Source organism: Mustela putorius, unplaced genomic scaffold (assembly GCF_011764305.1).
Source record: "Mustela putorius furo isolate JIRA1106 unplaced genomic scaffold, ASM1176430v1.1 tig00000698_pilon_pilon_pilon, whole genome shotgun sequence".
NCBI classification, from domain to species: Eukaryota; Metazoa; Chordata; class Mammalia; order Carnivora; family Mustelidae; genus Mustela; species Mustela putorius.
The window spans coordinates 1,742,631-1,763,499 of NW_025421449.1; the positions used below are offsets into that span (position 1 = coordinate 1,742,631).

The 20,869-nt window shown below is 54.5% G+C and overlaps 1 protein-coding gene and 1 long non-coding RNA gene across 6 annotated transcripts; one reads left to right on the top strand and one right to left on the bottom strand.

Annotated features, from left to right (window-relative positions):
• Positions 1-17: 17 nt before the first annotated feature.
• AIFM2 (apoptosis inducing factor mitochondria associated 2) lies at positions 18-16,352 on the bottom strand. Of its 4 annotated transcripts, none has more exons than XM_004769533.3 (10): positions 16,213-16,352; positions 8,472-8,665; positions 7,989-8,104; positions 6,988-7,107; positions 6,159-6,251; positions 4,467-4,575; positions 3,180-3,332; positions 1,845-2,045; positions 1,525-1,699; positions 18-285 (listed from the first exon to the last, which is right to left on the bottom strand). In XM_004769533.3, exons 2-9 carry the CDS (start codon positions 8,647-8,649, stop codon positions 1,548-1,550), a joined length of 1,122 nt encoding a protein of 373 aa, XP_004769590.1. In that variant the 5' UTR covers positions 8,650-8,665; positions 16,213-16,352; the 3' UTR covers positions 18-285; positions 1,525-1,547. The 4 variants fall into 4 exon arrangements, with proteins under 4 accessions (XP_004769590.1, XP_004769589.1, XP_004769588.1 ...); XM_004769532.3 differs by having other exon boundaries at positions 18-307; XM_004769531.3 differs by having other exon boundaries at positions 18-253; positions 8,472-8,662; positions 16,213-16,351.
• LOC106003497 lies at positions 15,585-20,830 on the top strand. 2 transcript variants are annotated; one of them, XR_001176019.2, is made up of 3 exons: positions 15,585-15,906; positions 18,505-18,639; positions 20,020-20,830. It is a non-coding gene; the product is annotated as an uncharacterized LOC106003497 (long non-coding RNA). The 2 variants fall into 2 exon arrangements; XR_001176020.2 differs by having other exon boundaries at positions 15,585-15,896.
• Positions 20,831-20,869: the final 39 nt, after the last annotated feature.

The window sequence follows — 20,869 nt, forward strand, 5'->3', positions numbered from 1 at the left end:
AAAGAAGATCCAGTGTCTTTCTTACAACATAATCTTTTATTGCAACATTTTCCTCAGTTTAGAAAACTGTGTCCCCATGGGTAGGCACTTGTAAAATGTTATAAATAGAACAAGGCCTGTCACGCACAGGCTGAGACGCCCACCCTGTCAGGCCCCAGGGCAGACAGCACGGACTGGTCTGGGCAAGAGGAGCCTGGTTGGCTTTGGTCCACAGAAAGGTAGTCCTAGGTGAAGCCTCCAGTGGGCAGCCATCCTACGGGAGAGAGGCACAGGTCTCACGTAGGCCTAGAGAACAAATGGAACTGCCCTGGGCCACAGCCCAGGCAGGAAGGACTGAGAACCCCCATAGGCTGTGTCCTCAGGACTCTGGCCAAGGACCCAGAAGCCACCATCAAAAATGAGCAGGGCCTGCATTTATGCAGATGAAATCAGCAACCACTTCCACTCTGGGGATTTAACTTCTGTCTTCCAGAAGAGACTCCCTCTAATTGAAGTCCTCTCCCAGATACAGGAGTCATTTATGTACCTTAACACAGCCAGTGGCAGGCAGGACCCCCACAAGTGTCACTGGGGTTAGCCAGGAAACCAGAAGCACAGAACCCCAGAGGTTCCCACAGGGTCCCCTGCCCCAGCATCAGCAGGAATTTTGTCCCCTACAGAATCCACTGAGATAGTAGCCTAGAAGCGCACACGGGTTCACCTGCAAGTCTCACTCTGCTCCCTGAATATGAGCCCAACAGCAGCCCACCCAAGGGTCCCGTTAGCTCAGCTGCTTCTCCTTAACATCTCTAGCGGCTGGCCGGCCAGGCTTCCGTCTCAACCCACTAGCTTTGTTAAGAACTCACTCTCTGTTAGGACGGGCTAAACGGGAGGGCAGTTTATCTAATTTTTTTCTTCTTAAATGTAACCTAAGGTGTGTAATCATTACTTAGAAAAGGAAATATAGAAAGTTTTGTGAAAATGAAAGGCCATAGGGACTAATAGTTTGAAATTAGGCTCCTCTTAACAACCTGGGTATTGCAGAATGCACGGGCTTCCCCACCCAGGATGCGACGAGAGAGGCTTGGGGTGCAGGCTATGTCTACCCCAGCTCCCCTTCCATAGCTGGTGTCACCATGCAGGCTCCTCTTCACCCTAACAGACAGGATGCCAGCCGCCAGGAGACCCTGCTCTCTCCTGCTCTGAGAGCCCTGAGTCCCAACACATGTGCCCATGTACATACACGCAAAGAGCCTGGGGAAGAGAAAGCCAGCTATACCCCTCACCAGGACCAAGTGAACCCCTCCGCTAGCACAAAGGCAAGCAGACCTCTCCAAACCCAGAAAGAATCCTCTAGAAGGTGTCTTTTTTCCAATGGCTCACTTGCTCCCTTTCCCAGTTTTTGCTTTCTGTAAGTTGTTTCTGATCAGTACATCCCCGGCATCTCACTCCAGGAAAAGGGCATCTACCCTTCGGCATTCATCAAGTGGATAGCACTTGGCAAACAATCTGTCCCCCATCCCCCACCCCCAACCCCAGCAGTACCTTGTCTCCCGCCCTGCTCCAGCTCAAGGTGGAGACTGCCGCATGGTCTTCCAGCTGGAGGAGATGAACAGGTCCCGGCTCTTGGCCAGCCGAACCATGAGTCGCCCCACGTAGAAGCCACTGATCTGGCCCACACCATCGTTTCTCCCCATGGCCAGAAGGAACGTCAGTGCCCCTGTGGAGCAGACACGGGTGGGTAAATCAGACCCCCGCTCACCATCCGTGGACCTGCAGTTCCTGGGGCCTCCCATCTGAGGACTGGGAACTGTAAGACATTTAGGAAGATGGGCGAGTCTCTGAGGTACAGGCAGCTTCCTTACCTGGCTTGTAGGCCTTCAGGGGCCTCTGTTTCATGGAGTTGACAATGTTGGCCACAGCCACGCTGGCATGGAGGCCGGCGTGATAGGCCATCTTGGGCTCCTTCACATCGGCACAGTCACCAATGGCATAGACGCGGCTGCAGCCTTCCACCTGGAGATGCTCGTTCACTCGCAGAGCGCCGTTGCTGGCCAGGTGACTCTCTGCCGGGCAAAGGGAACCCGGAAACACTGTTATGCGGCCACTAGAACACCAAGAAGAGGGCCCTCTGGTGCCGGCTAAGCCCCCCTCCAAAGGCACATCCTCGATTTAGTTCTGCCTCAAGGCCCATCTTAGAACTCTTCTTGCAAAGTCAAGGTTACTATTCCAGGAGGGAAACTGATCAGAAAGACAGCACTTGCCGTTTTATACAACCTGTGTGACTCTAAGTTACCATGACCGACAATGACTCACAATGACAACGTGGCAGCTCAGCCAAGTCTTGAATTTCCCCTTGAACATGGACCAGACTTTTTAAGTTAATGCAGGACTCTAGTAAATGATAAAACTTTTCTTTTTAAGGGACCTAAAAGAATTACTTTTGAAAATATGACATTAAGACAAATGGGTGTAAAATGCTGGGACCTCTGTCCATTACAGGCCCTCGATCCCACCCCCTACACGTGGCCTGGACCAGTTTCCTTCTGCTGGGACTGGCCAGTTCTTTCCCGCAGGACCCAAACAGGACCTCCCTGTCCAGGAAGGGTGCTATGAAGTAACTGGGAGCAGCCTGGGGACACGGCAATCCTGGGGCCCGAGGAAGAGTCACAGAGCCTCCAGGTCACACCCGAAGGCCGGGACTCCACCTCCCCCAGCCTCCAGTTAGCTGGGGAGTTCACTACTGAGCCTGAGGCCGCAGCATTTCCTCTACTCCCCAGAATGTCATTCCACGTTTGGATCAGGGTTTGGAGAGAACAGCACACCTGTGAATAAACAGGCAAAGGCCTGACCCAGGAATTGCCTCCCCTCCATGTTCACAGAAAATGAAACGGTGGATCTTTCCTTCCCCCTGAAACCTGTTCCCCGCTCTCACCACGAGGGGGCGGGCTCCGACTTTGAAAGATGGTCACTTTCGCCACCTTGGCCTAAGTCACGGCCATAGTGGAGGAAGGCACCTGGAGAGGGGACCCAAGCCTGAATTTAAAGTTTGATGTCACCATTCAGAAGAGACCTGAGCTGCTGGGGTGGAGGGGAAGGGAGGCAGGGCGACACTGATGCCCAGGGGAGAGGCCTGCAGGGCCTGCCATGGCCGGACAGTGGGGCCATGGCCCAGGCAGTGGGCCTTGGCTTCTGCTTACCGAATGCACTGTGGTAGGCCGAGCTGTTGATCTTAATACCGTTGCAGACGATCACCAAGTTGGTGGCCACCTCTGTGCCTTTGTCCGTGCGCACCTGGATGCACTCCCGATACTCATTCCGAGGCAAATCCTCCAGGTTGCTCACACGCTCACCTGTCAAGTGGGATCCGTGAGCGGGAGGCCAGCAGGGGGTGGGCACGGCATCAAGGCTGGGGCCCACCTAAGAGATCCTTCGGCTCCCGCCTTCCTGCAAGCCCCTCTCCCAGTCCACCCTACTGCCCCCAAGAAGCACAAGGTGGACATCCGGCCACCCCAGAGGATCCAAAGGCAGGAAAGTTCCCAAAAGCAGTGTGGGAAAGTGAGGCTGAATTTCCCGAGAAGTTCTGGGAAAAGCTGTTGGAGGAAGACCTCAAGCACGCCTCCGGGAAAGTCAGCCAGCCACGCCATCCTCACCAGGCAGGGAGGCGCTCCAGGTGCACCACCGACTAAGGTGTGAGCAAGAAAGTCCAGAAGAGGGACCAAGAGGTGGCTCAGTCAGTTAGGCCGCTGCCTTCGACTCAGGTCATGATCCCAGAACCCTGGGATCAAGTCCCGCATCTGGTTCCTTCCTCAGCAGGGAGCCTGCTTCTCCCTCTGCCTCTGCCTGCTACTGCCTGCTTATGCTCTCCCTCTCTCTCCCTCTCTCTCTCTAACAAATAAATAAATAAATACATTCTTTTAAAAAAAAGGAAGAAGAGAAAAGTCCAGAAGCTCACCTACACTCTACGCTGCCTCAGAGGAAAGGTGGACACACTAGTGGGCAGCCCAGCACAAGGAGACCAGGAGCTGGGAGGGGTCTGCCCAGAGCAGAAATGTCACCCCTCCCTGCAGAACGCACAGAGGCTTGAACCCCATGAAGTGCGCCAGTCACTGTGCCAGGGTCAGGGCCCCAGTCTCTAAACAAGCTGTGTGGTGCTCTCCCTTCCTCCTGGTCTCAACAAAGCTCACACTCCTCAGCACCTTCTGAATATAAACCAAAGAAAAACACACGCCAAACAAAACAAAACAAAACAAAACAATTGTACCACAGAGATACCATAATTCAGGTCAAATCCTGGAGAAGCCAGGCCGGGGCTATGCCTGTGGCCCAGGAGTCCCGTGAGCACCAGGGCCTCTGCCCAGTCCACGGGCAGACACAGCCCACAGCAGGCCAGCAAGGCTCAAATGCCCGACCCTGGAACCCAAGGGGCCGTGGAGCTGGGGTGGTGGGCGGGGGAGGGGATGAGTAGGAGGGGGCCTCGCACGTACTCAGCAGCAGCTGAACGCCTTTCTGCAGCAGGATCTCCTTCGCTTCCTGCCGCACGCAGGGCAGGAGCTCCTTGTCAGCAAGGGCCACCTGGGCGTGGATGAGAGTGACCTGGACAGGCGACCACGGGGGGGGAGAAGGAGCGGCTGAGTCTCAGGCTCGCAGGAAGAGGCTTACCAACGTCCACGCCAGCCTGTCTCCCTCCCCACTTCCACACCCGCAGAGAAGTCAACTGCCCAAAGCCGGAACCAGGGAAGGCGGCTGGGCCGGAGTCCACATCTAGTCTGAGACTCTTCCAGAAGGCGCCAGGGCTCCAATCCCCACCCCCACCCTGGCTGTCGGGCAGGCCGGCATTTACACTACAGCCAGGCATGACGCCCACACTTCCAGACGCGGCTACTCGCTGTGGGCCAGCCTGGGGAGGCAGGGGCAGCCTGGGACGGTGCTCGAAGCTCGGGCTTTAAAACCAGAAGCCGGAGAGCCTGGGTGGCTCAGTGGGTTAAGGCCTCTGCCTTCAGCTCAGGACATGGTCCCAGAGTCCTGGGATCCAGCCACACATCGGGCTCTCGGCTCAGCAGGGAGCCCGCTTCCCCCCCCCTCTCTGCCTGCCTCTCTGCCTACTTAAGATCTCTGACAAATAAATAAATAAATAATCTTTAAGAAAAATAAATAAATAAATGAAAATAAAACCGGATGGCCTGAGTGGAAGCCTCATCTCGGATGGCTCCCAAAGAGTCCGTCAAACAGGGATCCAGGCCCACCCTCGGGAAATTGTGACGATGGACTGAGAAACCGTGGGGTAAGCACGTAACTCAGTACCCACTGAGTCCTGAATAAAGGGCGGGTACTGTTACTTGTATCCGCTCCCTGACAAGTGACGACTACTTCAGCCTCGTCTTTACCCCATAAATCAAAATTAAAACCCTTTCACATCAATCACTCATAATAAGGTCCAATAATTTGTCAGAGAACAGCTATATAATTCAATTAGCCCATATGGATCTTTTCAAAGCCAACCTGCCTTTCCCTCGGGAGGAAGCAGCAGCCACGTGGCTCTGAGAAGCCGGGCTGGCGTCAGCTGATTAAGCTCTTGCCTCAAGGACCTTTTAATGACCGCTCCTCACTGGGCCCTGGGCTGAGCCTCTACATCCTGCCGGTCTTTCTCTCCAGGGTTCCAAGCAGGTCCTCCTGCCCACCCCCCCCCATCATTCTAAAGGGCACTCCTGCCAGGGGTGCTGGCCACTCCTTCCCCAGCACGGGCAGTGAGGGGACAGCATGGCAGAGCCCCCAGTGCAGCTACTCAGGGCAAAGGCTTTCGTCCCTTGAAGACCAGCTGCTGCTTGCCCCAGACAAAACGCCGCCCTCAGGTGTCTCTGAGCAGGCCAGCTGCCACCAAAGACAGGGAATCAAAGTCTACATTTATGTCTCAAGAGGCTGAACACAGCAGGGGACACGAGAGCTCACACTGTGCTAGGCTCACTGGCCCTGGCTAGACTGGCTCACAGGCCCTCTCCCTGAAGGAGGACATGCCCTGGCTCCCTAGGACGCACTGCCAGCAGAACAGGACATCAGGGGCACCCCACTGCAGAGAGCGGGGCCCAGAGTCGTGGAGCGCTATGGCCTAGGCCCCGAGCCAGTCCCCCCTGCTCCTTTCACGCCATGCAGAGAGCCCAAAGGCAAGGCCGTGTGCCCACCTCTTTCTCGGGGAATTCGGTTTTAACCTCGGCTGCCATTTCCACTCCAGCAGAGCCGCCTCCCACCACCACCACTGACTGGGAGCGTTGGACCTGGAGGGGAAGGAAGCAGAAAACACGCCCTCAGACTCAGCCTGCCCAGGGGCTCGGCCAGGCTGGGGGCTCCCCGACCAAAGAAGAGTCCAAATTTGGGGTCCAACCGTGCTTCCTCAGAGCCAGGTCGTGCGGGTGTCTCCCCGCATGTCCTCGCATGGTTCGTGCTTGGCCCCACGAGGTAAGCAGCACCCCCACCCACCATCCAGAGGACCACGACCCAGGTCTGTCTGAGCTCACAGCCGGGACCCTAACCTCCACACCCACATCTGTTTAAGATGGGCCAAGAGAGGCTCCCCAGGCATCAAAGAAGCGTGGCGGGGAGGGCAGGACCCAGCCACAGTCACACAGTCGCACTCGCCTTGGGATCCTTCTGTGGGGATCTATCCCTTGTCATTCAGCCAGGCCAGACCCTGCCCACCCCTCAGGGAAAACCGCCTGAGGTCACGGACCCACAGCTGCTCTGTAAAATACAAAGCCTTGTGCAAACGGGACCCCAGGGGAGACATGGCAGGGATACACCAGCCACTTCATGAGGTCGGGGGTACTCCTATCCAGACTTCGGTGAGGGACAAAGGTCTCTGCCAGGGAGTCTGGGATCTTCCCACTAACTCTCTATCTTCATAGCTGCACCCGGGGGCTCTTTGCTACCGCCCCATGCATCCCCACAGTGGTTCCCCTCCCCCAGGGCCCCGCCTAACCCTCACGGCCCCACCTGGCCCCATAGGTAGCTCACCTGCTTCACCATGTCCTCGTAGGCCTGGATAGCAGCCTCCCGGCTGGAAACCTTGTTAAACTTGCCTGGAAAGAGCCCGGTGCTGCCAGTGGCCAGGATAAGATGTGAGAAGGGCAGGGCCTGGGGCGGGGGGCGGGAGAGTGGGTAGAGAAAGGAGGTGAGGGCAGGCCCGGGCTTCTGCCCATGATTGGGCCCACCGAGCAAGGAGTACCGGGCGGGAGAGGCCTGGGCACACTGCGGCCGCCCTCCTCTGAAAGGAGTGAAACCATCACACTGAGCAGGCCAAGAAGAAGCACTAGAACCCGGCCAATACCGAAGGGAACAGCCACGCGTCCTGCCAGGAATAAATTCAAGGAAGACTGATTCGCACAAAGTCACCAAGGACAGAAATTGCGCCCCTAGGGCCAGGCTGGAGGTGGCCCTTCCCAACATATGGCAGTTCCCCCACGGTCTCCGTCACTGCAGGGCCACACCAGGCTCCGGGCTCTTCCCAGGGCTGGGGAATGCAGGGATGAATGAGAGCCTCCCAATCTGGAGGATGTGGTATCATGTGTCCACCTGCCCTTTGATCCTACATAGCCAGGACGGCCCCACAGGCAGCTAAGCCAGAACCTGGTCTGGGACACCAGCTTTCAGTGTAGACTCTGGGTTGAAACTGCCTAGGTTCATATCCTGGCCAAGTGTCTTACCAGCTGTGGGATCTTGGGTCACTTACCCTCTCCATAAAGAGAAGCTACACCACCTCCCCATGGAGTCAAGGTGGGCACAAATGAGACCACCTAAGGCTTTAGACAGTGCCAGGCATACAGGAATGGCTCGGGAAAAGTCTGTTGGGGCCAGGCCTTCACTTATAAGGAATCTGCTACCGGCCGGCACCATGTAGGGGTCATCGAGGGCTCTCCAGCTTTGAGACCACCTGGGTCCCGTCCCAGCAGCAGCTGAGGAGCCCTGGGGACCCCCTGAAGCTAGCAGAGGTCCAGGTCGGCCCCCACTGTGCTCACCTCACCGTCCTCGAGCAGCACTGTCTGATTCTGCAGGTCTATATCCACCACCAGCCCCTGCCGGAAGTTCTCCTTGAAGGTCACAGAGTAGGAGATGAATGTCTTTTTGGCAAACCCTGGGGAATGCGCACAGAGGAGGTCAGAGAGTGAAACTGGGCTGCCTGCGGGAAGCCAGAAGCACTCAAAACCTTTCCTGAGGCTTGTCCTTGGCCAAAGAGCTGAGCCAGTGGTATTCAGGGAACCCCCGCCTCCACCCCCCACCGGCAACAGCCACCTGGGCCTCACCGGGTCCTCAGGGAAGCTGCAGCTCCTACTTCTACAGCCTTGATATGGTAGCTGCTTAAGGCCAGAGACCTCAACAATCTCCAGAATTTCTCTAAAGGTGGAATTTAGGCCTTGCCCTAAGTGGCAAAAACCACCCCCAAACCCACAGTGGTGACAAGACCACTCTGACGAAGAAAGCCCCAGAAGAGAGTCCATTACCACTTTCCACGGAGGCCCGGAGGGCGGCCACGTTGTGGTGGAAGGAGTCCTTCATGTCCACCAGCACGAAGGGAATGTTCAGAGTCTGCAGCTGGCTGGCAGCAGCCATCCCACCAAAGCCCCCACCCACGATCACCACACGCACGGCTCCCACGTCCACGGACACCTGGGAACCCATCTCGAACCAGGCACTGCTGGGATAGGAGGAGAGACCACATCAGAGTCAGGACGCTCAAAGGCTGTTGGGGGGGAGGCACAGCAAGAAGGCCTCAAATGCCAAGACTTGATCTTTTAATTTATCCCTTATTTTTATTTTTGGTAAACTCTACATCCAACTTGGGGCTTGAACCCACAACCCCAAGGTCAGGAGTCACCTGCTCTACTGACTGAGCCAACCAGGTGCCCCATGACTTGAACTTTTTAAATTATATAACTGTCTATTAACAAAATTCCAATTTTGTAACATGTGGGTTAAATTCCAAAGGAACAGGTGTACCCTAATTCCGTCCCATTCCCCAACCACGAGTCCCCTTCTCAGTGGCATCCGCAATTACCGAGTATCCACAAATCCCTCCAGAGATGCTCTGCGCACCTACAATATTCCTTTTTGCACACATTAAACAAATCGTTGTGTATTTGTTTTGCCCTTATAAAGGCAGGACTTGCAGACTTCGTGGGGCCAGGTGGATGAAGACGATGAGGGCAGACGCAGAATAACAAGAGGGAACTGGCAGGCACGGTAAAGAAACGGACCACACTCCTCTAAGTGCTGCACTGCGCAGACGCTAGACTCTGCCCTGCTCACAGGCCACCACCTTGAGCCCCAAGTCGAAGGAGATCAATTAGCAGGTTATGCCCATCAACCCACAAAACAGGATGTGGTACGTGGAGGTCAGGACAGGAGGATGGGGAAAAGGGGCCTGCAGTGGGCAGGTCACTCCCCTGAGCATTCCTGGGACAGCAGGTGTGTACCAAGATGGCTGGCTGAGCCGCATCCCCCAGGAGAGGAGACAAGAGGCGATGTCTGCAGTAAGAAAGAGGGTAGGGGACGCACTGACCGTGGAGGCTCCGGTGAGAAGGCGTGGGGTACAGGGTCCTGCCAGAAGCCCATGACAGGGGAGCAGTCCCCCGGAGGGCATCTGCAGAGGGCAGAAGCCAGATCTGCAGGCCAAGGGTGCCCCAGGCTCACACTCACATAGGGGCTGGGGCAGCCTGACCAGTTCCTGGCAAACTGAGAACCAACTTTGGTTGAACCCCTAAGGAGCGAAAATTCAAGGACCATTGCCTGGCACTGAATTGGACACTGAAGGACATCTGAGGCAGAGGACAACATTGGGCTGGGTCACTAGACACTGAACCACCAAGCCCAAAGGAACGGGATAGCAGTTTGCTGGGGCTCTCCTAGCCAGCCTGGGGCACTGCCCAGGGGGCTCAGCCTCCTGAGGGCCTGGGTCATCCAGGCAGAGTGTTCCAGACTCTGCCTCCAGGGAGGGCAGAGGGGCCGGCTTGGGGCTGCAGTGAAGGGCTCTGTCCCCGGCCCAGCTTAGCCCCAGAGAAGGGCAGTCGTGGTACAGGCCTCAGGGCTCGCTAGGGTGGGAGCCCAGCTGTCTGAGGGGCTGAGATACTGAGAGCATCCTGTGGGGAGGGGACAGCTCAAGGGCAACCGGCCATCAAACCTCCTCCCAGCCTGTGCCAGGCTCCACGGAGAGGCAGGGATTGCTGTCTGCTGGAGAGCAATGCTAAGGAAAGAAACAAAGTCTTCCCTGCACAGAAAGCAGCAAGAGGAGGCGGCCTGAGTGGCTCAGTCGGTGAAGTGTCTGCCTTTGGCTCAGATCATGATCCTGAGGTCCTGAGATGGAGCCCTACACTGGGCTCCCTGCTCAGCCTGGGAGCCTGCTTCTCCCTCTTCCTCTGCCTGTTGCTCCCCATGCTTGTGAGCGCGTGCTCTCTCTCTCTGTCAAATAAATAAATAAAATCTTAAAAAGAAGAAGCAGCAGAAAGCAGCAAGAGAAGCCAACAGCTGCTGTGGGCTTCAGGGAGGGGGAGTTCAAGGCTGTGTGGGTGGGATGTGGAGGGGGAAGGCAAGGAAATAAGAAATTGAACTTAAACATTTTTTTAAATTGTTTCACAGATTTCATTTATTCATCTGACAGAGACAGATAACAAGTAGGCAGAGAAGCAGGCAGAGACGGGGGGAAGCAGACTCCCCACAGGCATAGAGCCCAGCGTGGGGCTTGATCCCAGGATCCCCAGATCATGACCTGAGCCAAAGGCAGAAGCTTAACCCACTGAGCCACCCAGGCGCCCCAAAATTTCTTTTATTTTTTTAAGATTTTATTTATTTATTTGACAGAGAACAAGAGAGAGGAAGAAAACAACAGAGAGAAAACAGAGGGAGAGAGCAGAGAGGGAAAGGGATAAGCAGACCCCTTGCTGAGCAGGGAGACCACCTTGGGGCTCGATCCCAGGACTCCGGGATTATGACCCAAGCCAAAGGCAGACACTTAACCGACTGAGCCACCCAGGCGCCTCAGAAATTGAATTCAACCTTGAAGGTCAACCTTGAAGGACAGACAGCAAACTGCCTGAAGGCTCAATGCGGAAGCATGTTCCAGGTCATCTGGGATCCTCTCAGATCCAATTTACAGATCTTCCCACACTTAGAGATGCAGCTTATGGACCTCCAGGTACTGCTCTCATTGATATTCAAATGCCTGCTGCTTCCTATCTCCCCTGGGGGAGAGAGAACCTGGGCATGGGGGAGGGGGATTTGGCACAGGAAATTAGAAGAGATTTAACTCTGTTTCTCCTTGGCCAAATTGTCCCCAATGCACTGAGGCATTGTACATTCCACCCATTTTACAGATGAGAAAACTGAGTCCTCAGCAGCGCCATGACCAAGACAAGTCTCCCGCAGGCAGTGCCATTTTCACTGCTCCAGGCCTTCAAAAAGGTCATCCAGATCTGGTCCCGAGTGTTCATCAGGCTGAATCTGCCAACTGGGCCAGAATGAAAATATTTCTTGGGGTGGGGACCCAAGAGAGCCTAGTGACCCAGCCAGAGGTCAGGAGAGGATCCCAGGACCTTTGCAGAGCCTGTGAATGTGGAGGGCTAAGGAAGAGCTGCATCACCAGCCCCCTCCAACACAGCCCCCTCCGTGCCAGCCTGCTCTTGGGGCCAGCAGCCTGAAAGGAGGTTGGGGAGAACCCAGAGAACTCGGTTTCCAAGTTGTCTGGACATGGGCACTAGAGACGACACACAGTGCGCTGGGGAGATGGGGTCCAGCATGGGTCAGGTCACACCAGACCACCCAGGACAGCTCAAAGGGGAGCCTTGAAAAACAGTGGGGCCAGGGGCCTTCACCACCGAAGGCAAAGCTTAGCCCACAAAGTCCAGGGACAGGAAGGGAGGGGGTAGAAGTTCAGGGAACAAAGTGGGGAGGCCAGGAGGGCAGGTGACAGGTCCCACCAGACACATGTTATGTTGCCAGGGCCATTCTCGAGCCTACGTCCAGGCTATGAGCACCCAGGGAGGAAAGCCCAAGGACCCCAGCCTAGGCCTGATGGACAGTGGGTTGGCCAAAGGACTTGAACCCCTGCTCCCTCAGCCCCCAAGGGTCATCAGCTGACTTCCCCAAAGGGCTAACCTTGGCCTAGATAACCCCTCCATGAAAGCAGACTGCTTCTCCAGACTCCCAGTGGAGCGCCTGGGGCCCGAGGGCAGAGCCAGGCCCCTGAGGGGCTGCCATAGCTAGGCCAGGGGAGGGGAAAGGCTTTTACACACTAGGCTGCCTGAGGCCTCTCCTGGAATCTGTCCCTCTCCCCTACTGGCCTCTGGCACCCCCACTTGGAAGATGGGGGCTGGAAGCTCTCCAGCCCATTCCGTCCTTCCTCCTCAGCAGCCTCCCCTGCCCAAGGCTCTAGGACACACCAACGTTCCATTGGCTCTTCCAGTGCCAAGTCATGCCTGGCCCTGAGGACAGTTAGACTCTGAGAGGCCACAGCTACTCTGCGGACACCGAATCCGTGGGCTTAAGCCACAGACCTGCGTTCCAGCTACACACCCTAAAGGCGGTCAAAAAGCACGTGGACTATGGATAACGTTGAGTCCTACGCTTCAAGCTAACAGTAGCGCCATTCGAATAGCCTCGATCAGCGGGGGATGCCACTCGAGGGAGCCAATCGAACCTCCATACGTGGCAGACGACTCTATTATACACCCCCACGACGGAATATCCTGGAGCTGTCCGTTTTCAGAACGGGTGATTTTTTTACATGAAAATTTTGTCCATGACAACGCCACACCCATAGAACGTACGAGGCCAACCGTGAACCCCGATGTAAACTACAGTCTTCGGGTGACTCCGTCCTCGGAGGTTCATCAATGGTAACAACTGTGCCACCCTGATGAGTGAGGCTGCCCGCGGGAGAAGCTGGGGCTGTGCGGGGCCAGGGGGCACCCGGGAAATCGCGGGGCCCTCCCCTCCCTCCCCTCTGCTTTGCTGTGAACCTAAAACCACTCTTAAAGCATCAAGTCTCAGCAGGGGGAAAAGGTGTCTACAAAAAAGTCTAGTAACAGCATGTAAGCCTCATCCCATTAGGGGCACCTGGGTGACTCAGTCGGTTAAGCGTCTGCCTTCTCCTCAGGTCATGATCCCGGATTCCCAGGATCGAGCCCCACATCGAACTCCTGCTTAGTGGGGAACTGGCTTTTCCCTCTCCCTCTGCTTCTCCCACTGTTCATGCTCTCTCCCTCAAATAAAGAAAATCTAAAAAAAAAAAAAAAAAAAAAAGCCTAACCCGCTGTGCACAGAAACGTGATAACTGCGTCGGCTAGCATTCATTGTGTTTTCATCTGTGCCTCTGTACCCAGCAGCTGTGGATTTCTGTTCCTATCTTAGAAACCAGTTTAATAATTTGTCCAAGTTCAACCCTCAACACTCTAACTAGAACTGAGTTCCAAACCAAAATGCTAATAGAGGTCACTAGGTGATATTTTTACTTTCCTCTTTGAGCCTTTTTCTTTTTCTTTTTCTTTTTTCTTTTTTCTTTTTTTTTTTTTTTTTTGTATTGCTTGAAAATTTTTAACTGAATATGTCATTTTGGTAAAAATAATAAAGGTTTTAAAACAGGGCAGGCCTCCTACCATCTATTTTTATAAATTGAGACACTCCTATATTCCACTAGTTTAAAGTACACAGTCCAGCAGTTTTTAGTACATTCATGAAGTTGTGCAACCATCACCACAATCTAATCCCAGAACATGTTCCTCACTCCCCCAAAAAAACTCTTATCCATTAGCAGTAACTCCCCATGCCCTTCTCCCTCCAGCCGCCGGCAAGCACTCATCTTTCTGTCTCTATAGATTCACCTGCTCCCCACCTTTTGTGTCTGGCTTCCTTCCCTTAGTATAACGTTTCCAAGAGTCATCCAAACTACAGCATATTATGAGGATTCTTTCCTTCTTGTGGCTAACATTTCATCATATGGAGATACCACGTTTTGTTTCATTTCGCTTTTTAAGATTTATTTATTTATTTGGCAGAGAGAGACACACAGCGAGAGAGGAAACACAAGCAGGGGGAGTGGGAGAGGGAGAAGCAGGCTTCCTGTTGAGCAGGGACCCTGATGCGGGGCTTGATCCCAGGACCCTGGGACAGTGACCTGAGCTGAAAGCAGACACTTAAGGACTGAGCCACGCAGGAGCCCCCACATTTTGTTTCTCCATCGGTCAGTGGAGGGACATGGGGTTGTCCCCACCTTTTGTCTGCTATGAATAGTGCTGCTGTCAACATTTGTGTCCAAGTTTTTGTGCGGACATTCGTTTCCAGTTCTCTTGAGTATATACACCCGGGTGTGGGATTGCTTGGTTGTTTGGTAGAGTTTGGTAACTCTAGATTTAACTCTTCCAGGAATTGCCAGACCCACCATCAGGTTTTGAACCAAACATCAAGCCGAGGGGGAGAGTGACCCCGGAGAATCAACTACATCAGTCTAGACTCGGGAATGTTAGCATAAAGTCCCATCCAAGAAGACAAAAAACCCTAACTGTCCACAACTCCTATGGAATTTTACCTTTGCCAACCCCTCCAATACACACACACACACAATCTGGTTTACGCTTGTATTTTCTCGGTAAATCCTCTTTTCTCTGCCAAGAACACCAGCCTGACTCCAGGAGGATTCTTCTCCAGTCATGCAAACAAGAGCCTACTAGGAACCTACTGAGAAGCTAGGAAGTTACATTTATGCCAAAGCTGCTCAGAGGTCCTGCCTCAGAAGACACGAGAACCATGCAGGCTCTAACCAAAGCGAGGACATGACCCCAGCATTGCTTCGCAGAGATTACAAATAAAACACACAGTTTTCTGAGTCATCCCCATTACCCCAAGGGTAGATTTCAGCCATGCTTCCAAGTGGCCATCTGGAATGGGGGGGCCGCTGGAGTGTGGCTCACCCTGAGTGTCCCCTCTCAGGCGGCCACCCTCACAGTCAAGGAAGAAGGGGGCAGGCTGAGAGTTGGCATTTTATGGCCAGCCCCCCAGGGGATGCACACTGAATATAACCCAAAAGAGAGGGACTTCTGAAAGAAGGTAAAGTCTGAAGGGGGAGCTGTCCTGTCAGGCCCCAGGAGAGGGCAGCTCTGGGCAGACAGGCTCATTCAGGTGGCACATACATATTCATAGGGAAAACCAAGGCCAGGAAACTTGGACATCCTCCTGGGGGCAAGTCACTTTGTGGTTCCCTCAACACCCAGACCCACAGTCTGCTCCCCGCATGTGTCTAAACCCAGGCTTCCTCATTTCAGGGCTGAAGACCTGGCTGGAGCCCAGCTCCACCCAGTAACCCCTCTGTAGCTCTGAATGAGACCAGGTCCAGGTCTCCTCCCCGAAGCCCTCCAGATGTTGGCTTCAGCCCAGCACTCCTTGGAGGCTCCTCTGTAGGCAAAGGGTGAGGACAAGGGGGTCTGAGAGCTTGGGGTGCTAGTGTAGTCACGCACACTTACACACACTGACCTGAGCAGGCCTCCCTGATATTTTACATATTTACCTGTTTCACCTGCTGGCCTTTAAACACAAGGTACAGCTAGCTGCCACACCTGAAAGGCCCATCCCAACCTGACCCTCTGCCCTGCCCCGGTCCCTCTGCGGGATCCTCAGCTCCCCAGGGCCTCTCCAGAGCGTCCCCACCCTGACAGAAGGGCTCTCCCTGGAGGGGAAAGGCGGGTGTGTTTACTGGGTGGGATGGGGAAGAAAGCGCCCCACATCACCCACTAGTAGCAGCTCCGGGTGAATTTCAGGCTTCCTGGCCTTCCCAGCCCCACCAGAGTTAGTTCAGGACCAATGGCCTTTGTCCCCGCAGAACCTGGGCTGCACGGGGAAAGAAGCGGACCTCCTAGCGCACGCCAGAGTCGGTCGGCACTCGGGTAAGCCCAGGTATTGCCCCCCTAGAGACGGAGGATTTCCTCCTGCCTGATAACACTGCTTTCCACCCAGGGGTGACTCGACCCGGGGAGCGTGAGGGAGGGGCCGCCCGCCTTCCCCGGGAAGACTTTGCGGAAGTTTCGAGGGGCGTTTGTTTCGAGGGGCGGATGTTTCGAGGGGTCGAGTTTGCCCTACCCTCCCCGGGACTAAACCTCCCAATTTTCGTGTGCTGGGGGAACTGGAGTGAGGCGGGCTTGGGCCCGGTTACCCCGCACGATCGCCCTCCCCACCAGGGCCCCAAAGCCGCGCGGCACCGACCTCCAACGCCGTCCGCTGCGTCTTCCAGGCCCCGCGAGCCCCCTCGAGGCGTGTGTGGGGCCGAGCGGGCTCGGGCACTCGGGGCCCCAAGAGCCCGCCCCGTGCGCCACCCCGCCGGGCCGCGCCCGCCCCCGCCCCGGCCCCCGCCCCGGCCCCCGCCCCGGCCGCTCGGGAGTAGCCCAGCGCCCCCGGCTCCTCCCGCCGGGCGTGGGCGTGGCTTGGCACGCGCCTGCCTTCACCCCGGACCGCCGCCGGGACCGCCCCCAGAGTGCGCGGGGGACGCTACGGCCTCCCAGGCACTGGCTGAGCCACCTCGGCCGATCACCAGCCTCCGGCTGCACCATCATAAATCCCAATCCCGGAGACTGCGCACGGGGCACCCTGTAAACCCGCACCCGCTGTAAACGCGGGGCGGGGGGGCGACAGAACGGAGAACCAAACAGGCATGGTGTCCACCTTCCGCGGAGCTGACAGTCCGGGGTAAACACACAAAACCTGTATCGCTAACCGCAGTACCAAAGACGGGCAAAGGAAGTGTCCCAAGGCCTCTCTCCAAGGATGAGCGTGCAAAGACCCAGAGGCCGGACAGAGAGCTGAGAGGGGGCTGCTGCAGAGGCCTCCACGGGACAGAGTGGCGCCGCGTGGACAGGGTGCGCAGCACCGCCCTCCCCCCCCCCCCCCGACCCAGGCCCGGGTGGAGATTGGCTGTGTCATCCCCAGGGCGGTGGGATGTCACTGTGAGGCTTTAGGCAGAAGAGAGACAGATCTGACTTACGTCTGTAGGGAAACAATAGGGGAGTGGCAGGGATGCCTGAAATTGGGGAACTAGTTAGGAGGGCAGTCCTGGAGACCAAGGAGCTTGACTGAGATCCGGAGAGAAACAGACCAGCCCAAGTTCTAACCTGGAGACAGGATATAGCCAGTTTGGTGATGGATGAGCCATCGTCCTCTATTTAATACAAATATTAGCACCTACCCTAAGAGTTGTGGAACAGATCCAACGAGTTCATCTGTGTGAAGTGTTTAGCTGGGTGCCTGGCTCACAGCAGCAACACACACACAGCAGCCATTTCTTATAGGTGTTTTATACAGGAAGACAGTCTGCCCAAGGCTACACAGTATGTTGGCAATGTCTGGGCTCCCAGGCCTGTGCTCTTTCTGATACTGCCCTCCATCTTCCTGGTATTCAGGAATATTTACATTAGCAGTCTGAACTGTTCTGTGCCTTTTCCAAAAGCTCTGGGCAAGGACCTTGTATCCCCTGGTATACCCCTGGAATGAGGAGGGTTCTGATCTATGCGACCTAGAAGACGTTGGTGCCTAGAACCATCCCAAGCTTGAGGGAAGCTGGTGTCCTCCCGTGAGTGCCCTACACACATCATTAGCCCATACAGCCCAGGCTATGTGCTGCTCCTTCCGCTTCTTTGGACTCCTTGCCTCTCTCCTATCCTGGCTGGCACCCTGCCCCCTGAATTCGGGCTGAAGAAGGAGATTCAATCAGAGGTATGGGAGTCTCTACCTCCTTCTCTCAGCCCCTGGGGCCACAGAAAAGCAACCACACAGAGGGCTCATTGCCCTGCCCGTTCTAATGCTGGCCTTTGAGGACCCACCCAAGAGCTACAGCGTGGATGCCCCAAGGCTTGCACTTGTCCTAGGCTTTGCAAACTTCCAAATAGCTTTTAATCTCCTTTTTTGCCTCCTGACACCCCTAGAGAAAAGTAGAGCTGAGGTTTAAACTCTGATGCTAAGGAGGGCAATAAGCACATTTGACCTGCTTTGGGGGGACAGAGACCTTGCTTTGCTGGACTGTGGATCCCCGGCATCTGGCATCGCCAGACGTTCAAAAAAATGAATGATTTTTTTTTTAGATTAAGGCATAAGTCACATACCATAAAATTCCCCCTTTTAAGTATACAATTCAGGGGTGTTATACTGTGCAACCATTCACCACTGTCTAACTCCAGGGCATTTCATCATTCCCAAAATAAAAAAAAATCCCCATATGCAATTCCCCAGGCCACTTACCCCACACCACTCCTCTCTTCCCACCCAACAGGGCCCAGAGCCATGAAACTGAAAATCAGGGCTCCCTGCCCAACAGAAGACTTTTGTCTTTGAATTTGCAAGGGTCAGAGCTAGTTAGGAAGATATGGTTTGAATGTCGAAACCCTGGCAGTCTTATGGAACTTTAATGATTTGTAGGAACCGCGGACAGATTGTTTAACATCACGTAACCTAAGAGAAGGAAGTGTTGCTGGCTCTCAGCCACGATGAACCCGTATTTCCTGACAGATAACAGGTGGCTTTAATGCCAGGTCCCATGGCTCGGAGGAGCTCCAAGGTCATTGGGTCAATTCGGGGAGCACGTGAAAGAGAGGCAGGACCCCCCACTTGAGGAAGAGGCAACCCTTAACTCTGGCGAGCCTGGTAAGTACTTTCCTTTTGCTCCTGTATTTTCAGTGAAATGTATAAGCCTCAAAGGACAGGGGGAATCTCCCTATTTCCTCTTCTCTCCCCCAGAATGTGCTTTGGTTATAGTGCTTCCAGCTAGGGAAAGACTGTATTCCCAAGGATAGAATTCTACTGTTGGGCCATCTGGACCCCCGAACTGAATGGCTCATATTCAACAGAAGGGCATTTCTTGCTGGGTGTCAGTACCAGGCCAGTGGACAGGTTCGTGAAGCTGCCCCTTGCTTCAGGCACAGTCATCCTGGAACCAGCCAGCCAGAGGCCATCTTTAACAAGTGGCTTCTGACCTCTTTTAGGAGTCGCCTCCATTCCCATCAAGGGGAGGGGGTGAGAGCGAAGAGGTTGTTACAGGCAGGCCTGGAAGTGGTATGCTTCCCTTCTGCTCTCATTCTGTGAGCTGGAACTCATGGACACACTCACTGTGAGAGGGGTCAGGAAACGCAGTCTAGCACATACCCAGGAGTATGGGGGATGCTGGTAAGCTAGGTCTTGGCCTCCCTGGTTTTCTTCCTGCACCTCTGCCTGTCTCTTCTTGGCCCCCTGGCAGGCTCGGGCTCTGCCTCTGTCCGGTCAACACTGGCAGCCCCAGGCCCTTCACTGAGCCCACACCCAGCCTCGTTTGCAACGCAGGCAGACAGCGGTGCAGGGCTTCTCTGCCCCGCCACCGCCCTGCCCCCTGGCCCAGGAACCCAGCCATAGCAAGACCCGAGAAGACAATGGGTCCAATCAGACATCTGGTCTCTTGGGCATTTATGGAGGGAATTTTGAAAACAGGGTGTGTGATAAGGAGAGCTAGAGATCAAAGGGCCTGGAGAGAAGGGCCAGAAAGGTCTGGATGGCCAAATGCAAACTGTGCTTACAACAAAGGACAGACCCCACGTGCGGAGGAGGCTGGAAGAGGGGGAACAAAGCAGAGAGGACGCTGGGTCCTCATGTATCCTAGCGGCCCCTAGGAGCCTCCAGGTTGAGGAGTTTTTTGGCACCTATCCACAAGGTCCTGAAGACGAAACCTATTTTTATTCAGGTAGAAGTGAGTCTTTGTTCCTAAGGCAGCACAAAAATGAGACCCAGTTTGGCAGGGTCAGCCAGCTCAGCCAGAGATCCTTCTATGGTGTGGGGGTCCTGCCGGGGAGCTTCTGCCCAGCCAGGGACATTTCCCACCTTGTCCCTTGCTTCTGGGTGGGACCAAGTTCTCACCGAAGGACAGTGAACAGTAATGAGACACATCACTTCTGGTCTGAAGCAGTTAAGAAGCAAAGGTGTCTTCCTTCCCTCTTCCTAATTGATGTGGGAAACAAAGGCAGAAGAAAAAATACTAAATTTCCTTCCTATCTACAGCCATGGAAGGCGGTACTCCAAAAACAATGGGAAGATGCCAAAAGAAGGAACAGAGAAGCTAGTTTGAAGGAGCTCCCAACAGCCAACAGACAATTTCGGCCTCAAAGCACATAGACAAAAGCAACAATTTCAGCATCGAAATAAATAATGACAATAACAGATTATAATCCATAGAAGAAAATATGAATCCATGAGTCTAAACAGGTACAATTAAACAAATGCAAGGGAAAGCTCTTACAACAGAATGCCCGCGAATAAATGTTGGAGGAATAGTGAAAATAAAGAACGGCCATTTTGCAATGATTAAGGTTATCCAGCCAACAGTCATAAATGGGTGATAAACATCGTGGGTGAAAGTGGGGTAAAGAACAGTGGATTTATATCCCTTACAGAGATTCCACACAAAATAACTATTAATTACAAAGAGGGGGAAAAACCTTTAGGTCCGAGAACCTCGCAGGCGCTGTCTTACTCAAACAACCAACATTATCATCTGTAATAGCACAAATATATGTCACGTACCCCCCAGTAGGTCACAATAAGACAACATCACTAATTTGATCGCCTCACCAAAGAGGCATATCCTGAATCTGATCAGGAGGAAGCTTGGACAGACTCAGGCTCAGGCACATTCTCTGTTTCCTTTAGGAAGATCAAGGGCATCAGACTTAGGAGTGAGGAAGTGCTCCAGGCAAAGGGGGGAATCAAAGCCATGGTGAGTGGGTGTAATTCATTATCCCAAATCAAACCTTTTTATTACAAAGAACATCACAGGGGCATTTGGCAAAAGTGGAATGGGGTGTCTAGGTGAAGGGCGTCTGTGAATTCTTGCAACCTTTCTGCATGTTAA

Bases quoted from the DNA above. Each gene is read 5' to 3' on its own strand.
- AIFM2 (XM_004769533.3), bottom strand. From the start codon at position 8,649: ATGGGTTCCCAGGTGTCCGTGGACGTGGGAGCCGTGCGTGTGGTGATC. The intron at 7,108-7,988 runs GTGAGCACAGTG...CCCCCGCCCCAG, and splicing joins TGCTGCTCGAGGACGGTGAG to GCCCTGCCCTTCTCACATCT. The intron at 6,252-6,987 runs GTGAGCTACCTA...CTTCCCCTCCAG, and splicing joins ACGAGGACATGGTGAAGCAG to GTCCAACGCTCCCAGTCAGT.